The 6884-nt window shown below is 43.6% G+C and overlaps 1 protein-coding gene across 1 annotated transcript; it reads right to left on the reverse strand.

Moving 5' to 3' along the window:
* Positions 1–470: 470 nt before the first annotated feature.
* LOC120725150 (terminal nucleotidyltransferase 5A-like) lies at positions 471–6633 on the reverse strand. The gene is made up of 2 exons (XM_040017862.1): positions 5519–6633; positions 471–4575 (listed from the first exon to the last, which is right to left on the reverse strand). Exons 1-2 carry the CDS (start codon positions 5942–5944, stop codon positions 3760–3762), a joined length of 1242 nt encoding a protein of 413 aa, XP_039873796.1. The 5' UTR covers positions 5945–6633; the 3' UTR covers positions 471–3759.
* Positions 6634–6884: the final 251 nt, after the last annotated feature.

A 6884-nucleotide genomic window follows, 5' to 3' on the forward strand; every position in this document is an offset into this window, starting at 1 on the left:
GAGGCTGAAGCTTGCGGGCATTAGAGTGATGCAGACCTGGAGCCAATCCACTCAGCAAGTTACCATGTGTCCCTGGAGACCTGGGCTCTGCTGGTAGTAAGGTTTGTAAATTCGTGATACCTGCTTGCCGTTTCAGATTCACTTAAAGCTAATTAGCTTGGCAAACAGTGTGATGACGTTCGTTGACGCTCATCTGTGACGTCTCACTGAGGGGAAATCCTTCACGTTCAGCTGTTACTTGCTGGCAACAAGAGTCATGCACTTGTGTGGATGTGCGGGCACTTCAGAGCATTGACCTAATGAGGACTTTTCTCCTAATGTCAAAACCTGGACACCAAATCCAAATGCCAGAGCCGTTTACCTCGGCTAAACTAAAGTTCAAGGTGGTGAAACGTCTAATAATCATCATGCAAAGTACTACTGCGGCTGGTAGTGTTTGTGATAAGAAAGAAAAATCTTAAAACATCTTATGTCCAGTGGGCTCCTTTTGCTTTTAATTAAGAAATTCCTGCACTTGAACACAATCATCAGATGTTTATTTTCAGGTTCAAACAGGATTGCTGTTGAAAACACTGAAAAACAATGAAACAATCTCTTTACAGCAACAGAAATCCACATGGAACAGCTCAGAGCAGAACGTACAATGAACATGTGTAAATGTAAATCTCAACCACTGTATTCACCAAAGCAGGTCTCCATCAGCCAAAACTAATACACAGAAAAGCACCTTTAAATTCAGTGACACAGCCTTGTCTGCTAATTCGTCTGAACACAAAGTGTACAAAAATAGAGATCGATAGAAAAATAGAAGATCTGACTTGTTTGAGAGAGAACATTCTGAGTGAAGCGCAGAATGCAGTTAAAAACTGGAAATGTACTCTGTCGCTCCACAATTGTTATGAAAACTCTACTTTAAATCTCAGACGAAACGCTTTAATGCCTTTCAAATATCCGTGCATTTTCAGTTCTACTTATCTCATTATTTCCTCACTGAGACAAATTTCAGCAGCTGTTAACTGTGTTCTCCTCTGCTGGGCCCGAGCTCTGTTACGACACCCTTGCACACACAAACCAACTTCCACTCCTTTGACAAATTTAGAGCTTGTAGCTTGTAACACAATTGTTCCCTTTTTCTGTTACATGTTGTTTTATTTTAAAGCAGATACATTATGGCAAAATGCATTCGAACTGCATACAAAATTTCTTAATGCATTTGATAAAAAAAAAAAAAAAATTAAAAGTGTTTTAAATCTTTTACAATTTTCCAGTGTAATTTTTTGAAAACTGATCGCCCATGTTTCAAAACTTTCTGTTGAACATGTGTTTGTTACTCAAAGGTACCTTGTAGAGTTTGTTTGATTTTAGGAGCTCTAATAGAGCAAAATCTTTGGTTGTATCGTGCATGTGTATGAGAACATGCATACATGTGATGTCATGCATGAGGTCCGGGGCTGGCCATCTGGCAGAATGGGCACTTTTCCTGTAAGCCAATATAAGCATTTGCATTTGGGTGGACGCACCGGTTTTTCAACAACACGTCAGGAAAAATAGTCAGCTGGCCAAAATGGGTAGGAGTAAAAGGGAAGGCACTTGTGGAGAAAGCTGAAAGCCAAAACACAGATGCTAAGTTTGTCAAATTAAGGACCTGTGGGCCATAGTAGATGATTGTGGTGGCAGGTGCTGTGAGAAGAGGCCCAACAGCCGGACAGTAAACGAAATAAAAACTTGCAATAAGGAGAAGCTAATTTAATTCAGCGTTTTATATAGCACTAGTTGACTTGGCTTTACTTCAAGGCATTTTCATATTGCAAGAATGCACAAGAATCCCGCCGATCAGACAATCCTCTGCGAGCAATCACTTGGTGACAGTGGAAAAGAAGAACTCCCTTTTAACAGGAAGAGAACTCCAGATTTAATTTTCTCCCTGTTGAGCTAAAACCATCTTTAAATGTTGATAAGTTGTCTCAGTGGAAAGTTTTGGTTATTTTTTGTTAGCCAGCGTTTATCATTAACAGCGTTTTTAGGCAGTGAGCTTGCTGTTGCTCTTCTTGGAGCTGACTTTTCCTTGGCTTTACAGTTTATTGTCTACTTTCTCCCTCTCTCCCTCCCACACACAGGATGTCATTTGGGATTTTTTTAGGATTCACTGCAAGTCGTGCATTTTTGCAGAGTCCCCTTTATGAAGTGTGCAGTTCCTCTCGCTTGCTCTTCATTCCCTTTTCCTCACTACAAACTTTTAGTGTTTTACGGGAGCATCACAGTTGATATACAGATTCAGGGGAACGCAAAGATGGGTAGAGAGTGACATGATTGTGGTGGGCCAGTTTAAGTGAAAGTGCTGGACCTGACCTATTTCTCACAGTTACGCCCTGATGAGATTGCTGCAGCTGATTTCATGCCATGAACTCACTTCAGCTTTTTAGACCTTAGGGAAATAGTGTAAACAAAGAAAGAAACTCCACAGGGTGCCTTTAAGTAAGCTTGAGTGGTACATCTGAAAAATCTGTTCTTTTAATTTGCATTTCAGTTTGCATCTGGCAAAGTGTACAAAAACACATGAAAATGTGTTTTAATAAGACTGTATTTTGAAATGCACAATGGGCATACATTTCTTTCTGTCACATTTCACCCTGCACATGAAATAGGTTGCTATACACTCCTTCACCTTAATTTGCAACCCATCTCTCATTTTAAAATAACCATGCATTATATTTTTATAAGTATTTTTTAGACACTCTCGCCACCCACCTCCTACAGATGATGAGATTATGTTGGTACTTCCTCTTTGGTAATCAGGATGTGTACTTATCCAGCAGCACTGCTGATAAGAGCATAATCTTGAACCAAACACTGTTAAAAACATCAGGTGGTCCGATACCTCCCTCAGTGTTAGAGACCTTAGTCAGCATTGGTAAATTTTCTGACCATCAGTACATTCATAATCATTTTGAAAATGTCATGAGACAATTCAATACTACTCTAAGATAAAGAAAAAACAACTCTTCCCTTTAGGCTTTATCTAGGCACTTAAAAATGTATTCCTGTACAGAAATAAAGCATGCATTGTTTTGTTGTTGGGTTTTTTTTGTTGTTTGTTTTTTTGTTGTTTTTTTTTTGTTGTTGTCAGAGTTCAGAAAGAAAAACTTGAGTAACAAAGCAGATCTTTGGGTTGTAAACAGTACTCACTTCCTTTTTTTGCAATTTTCTTTGAAAACAAAGTTCCAGTCTCCCACAAACTCAGTGCAGACGGTAAATATGTGAATGAAAACATCTTCTGCGTCCTTTGCTGCTCTTTGCTCTTTGTGGCCATTTGTGATCTCATGTTTTGGTTTGCAATGTGAAGAAGATGTGCTTATTACACATGTCAAAACCCACAACACACCAGAACACTATCCTGTCCAGGCTATTTATGACTCAGAGCCTCAGTGACGGTTTGATCTACCAAACCCTTGAACTGGCAGGCCAGCCCCACTCACTGGCATCTCTCCCTGTGTGCTCACCTCCTGCTGTGGCATCCTAACCCGGGGGGAAAAACATTTCTTTCTCTTGCTGCTTTGGTCCTGATTCCTTGTCTTCATTTTCTTGCCTTTCCTTGATTCTCTTCTTCCTTGCCCAATCTTATCTCTTGCTTTCCTTTCTGTCCTTTCCACAAACTTCCGTTCTCAAGGAGGAGATTTAAAAAAAATCATCACTCCTCCCTTTTATGAGTGGGTGGGAGTCCCAGCACTTACACAGTGGTGCATGGACATAAAAAAAGGTTTAGTTACAGGGCAACCAAGTGGCGTACGCGGGGTGCTGCAAAGAAGCAAGGTACTGCTGAGGAGGAGAGGGTGGGCATGAGTAGACAGGCTGAACCTGTGCTACGTAATAGTTGCTGAAGTTGCCATCAGAGACATACGGAGCCGGCTGGTAGAAGCAGGTGACATTGGCAGCATTGGGTATGGCATTCTGCTGGACCAGAACCCGAAGGGCCAGCGACGAGATGAGGCTGAGTGTCTGACGCCTCTCGTGGCCCATCAGGCACACAGTGCTCTCTTGCACCACATTGTACAGCGTGGCAAGGTAGTCATACTTCCTGTCCTCCAGGTCTACAAAGTGGTTCTGCAGATAGGACTCCAGCTTTCTCCTCTGCTCAATCACATCAGGAAAGTCTATGAAGAATCGCGAGCACATGTAGCGCTGCAGCAGTTTCATCTCGGCGTCAGAAGCTGCACGGAAACCCCGAACCAACAGGTGGCAGTACTTCAGCAAGCCCCCGCCGCGTATCTCCTCGGGGCTCCTCGTGCAGATGAGGCGCTTGCGCAGATGATCGAGGGCGGTGGGGAAGTCACCATAGACACTTTCCCCAAGGATGGTGGGGTGGAAAGTTGCAGCCATTGGGTGCTCCGAGCACTCGTAAAAGAGGAGGAGCGAGTCCAGGCGGATCTGGAAAGAGTCCACGCTGAACTCAAACTGCCGGCGAAGAGAGTCCACAAACTTGAGCTCCACGTTCTTGCCACGGTTGTTGGACAGTGAGATGAGACTCCAGCGATCTGAGTCGTTGCACACCTTCACCATCTTCTGCACATAAGCCTCCTACAAACAGACACAAAGTAAAACATGAAAAGTTTCTACACAATAGGAATCATGATCTTCAAGTAAATGTCATATTTTGCAGGCTTTAACCAGCACACTGAAATCATCAGTGAAAACTTAAAGACACTGTTGGAACAAAGAGAATGGACAACAAGGGTTTTATACCCACTTTATATCCACACTAGAATTCTATATGCCCTCTACCTTTTTTATTTGTGTGTCATTAAGGGTTTACAAAAAGCACGGCATTATAAGATGAGTAACTAATTGTATATATCATCTCAAAATCATTCAAAAACTCGAGGACCTCCTTCAAACCCTCTCTCACAATCTCTCAACTCCTCCTCCTCCCCCATGTCCTTTTCACAGCTGTGGTAAAGTGAAGTTCTTGCAAAAAGTTTACCAAAAACTTCTTCTTTTTCTGACCGTGACCTGCTCACCAGATGAACGACTGCATTCTGGGTCAGCAATGGAGATATAATGTGTTTTGACAATAGTTTGAGCAACAACTCCACATTAATGTGCACCAGATAAAAATCTCTGTCTGGCCTTTTACTCATCATGTTTTGCTGATCACATCTGTTGGTGGGCCATTAGTAGCCTGGGTAGTCCTTGGTATCCAGGTAACTGAGGGCCGACTGATTAATGTGGATCTGACTCCAATTGGATTAGACAGAATCCTCTTTGAACTGGAAACCAACCTTTTTACTATTTGTAGGCTTATATCTCTATGCTGCACTGACATATTCAGACTTATTAGAATTGGGTGCATTATTAAATCTAAAATGTATGCAATGACTGAGAAATTTTAACTAATTCTGCTTCATGTATAATTCAGGAATTGAGTAATTTTGAAGCTCTGCATTATATGCGCCAGTGCTTCACAGTTCTCATAAGAATCATAATTTGCTCCGTTTGTGAGTCACATTTCTTCATACACTACCTTTAAGGTCACTGGTGTGATCTTTTCTTTATTCACCCCCTCGGGCAAGAAGTCTAGAAGTGAGTCCAGCACTATATCTTTCACTATCTGAAACTCCATCTCCCCTTTCAGCTCGGCGCAAAATATTAAGTCCAGATCTTTCCATCCCAGACCGCTGTCCTCATGCAGGACGTAGCTGGCTGCCGATCCGTTTAACCGCACCTCCCGAACATGTATCCGCTTCTCCTCCATGCGGCTTCGGACCACCTTGACGATATCTCGTGGCTTCACCTCCAGGGTCGGGAAGCTCCATCGCCCGTGAATTGGGATGGAGCCCGTGAGGATGGTGTCCAGCCGATGCACTTGCTCCCAGTTGAGCACGCTGAGGTTGATGCTCTCTCCGTGCGAGTAGCTGTCAGCTGCAGCGCACTCAGCGCTCTCGATCATGTTGACAGGAGGTAGAGGAGGATGTAAACGGCAAAACTTTCCACTAACTCCGTCCGGAGCTGCGGCATTAGCCGGAGGCAGCGTTCTGTGGAAATGACCCTTAGGAGCGGGACTCTGTCACACCAACAAGACCGTGAACGACAAAACGTCTTTACGCATGACGAAGAGAACAGGTCGGGCGGCGTTGCCCTACTTCTTACATAAAGTCTGCTTCTCCAGACAAATTCAGTTCATGATCTTGTCAAGCTTTCGCTGGCAGACTGCGCGCTCCGATCCGTCTCCGTGTCTAACCTCTGGACAGCGGGTGTCAGCTGTGTCGGTTCTTTCTTTCCGTTTCAGCTTTTCGCGACGTCCCAGTAGTGCTCTGACGCAGCTATCTCAACCGAAAAATCCACTGGAGAAGTTTTACTTCTGTCTTCTTTGACTCGCTTTTTGTTTTTTTGTTACGCACAGCTTATTGCGTATCCATGCTGAGCAACTTTACGCTCCGTTTTTTTTTTTTTTTTTTTTTTACAATGCGCGTTTCCGATCCCCACCTACTTTTCAAAAGCGGTGAGCGACTGCTGTTTGTCTTTTACATTTTGGCCGTTTTGGAGCTCGCTGATACTGCGCGATGCACGGAGGTCCCACTCCACGGCTGCTGGAGAGGTTGTGAACAGATCATTTCCAGTCCGAGAAGCGATGGGGCGGCTCGGTTTGATTGACAGCCCACACCAACTAACACCACCCCCTCCACCCCCTCCGCGTCCCATGGTTAATTTCAGTGGCTTCAAGCTCGAATGCTGAGGCGTGTCTAAAGAAGAATAAAAACTTTTAAATTAAAGTTCTAGCCTTCAAAATCGGGGATTCGTATCCACAAACAGTCACTTTTACTCAAAATCCCATCATTCCGGAGATGCAGCCAGCCTACACTTGTCTTCCTGCAGAGGGGAACCCTGGT

Source organism: Simochromis diagramma, unplaced genomic scaffold (assembly GCF_900408965.1).
Source record: "Simochromis diagramma unplaced genomic scaffold, fSimDia1.1 OVJJ01000802.1, whole genome shotgun sequence".
NCBI lineage: Eukaryota > Metazoa > Chordata > Actinopteri > Cichliformes > Cichlidae > Simochromis > Simochromis diagramma.

Bases quoted from the DNA above. Each gene is read 5' to 3' on its own strand.
- LOC120725150 (XM_040017862.1), bottom strand. From the start codon at position 5,944: ATGATCGAGAGCGCTGAGTGCGCTGCAGCTGACAGCTACTCGCACGGA. The intron at 4,576-5,518 runs GTAGTGTATGAA...GTCTGTTTGTAG, and splicing joins TCACACCAGTGACCTTAAAG to GAGGCTTATGTGCAGAAGAT.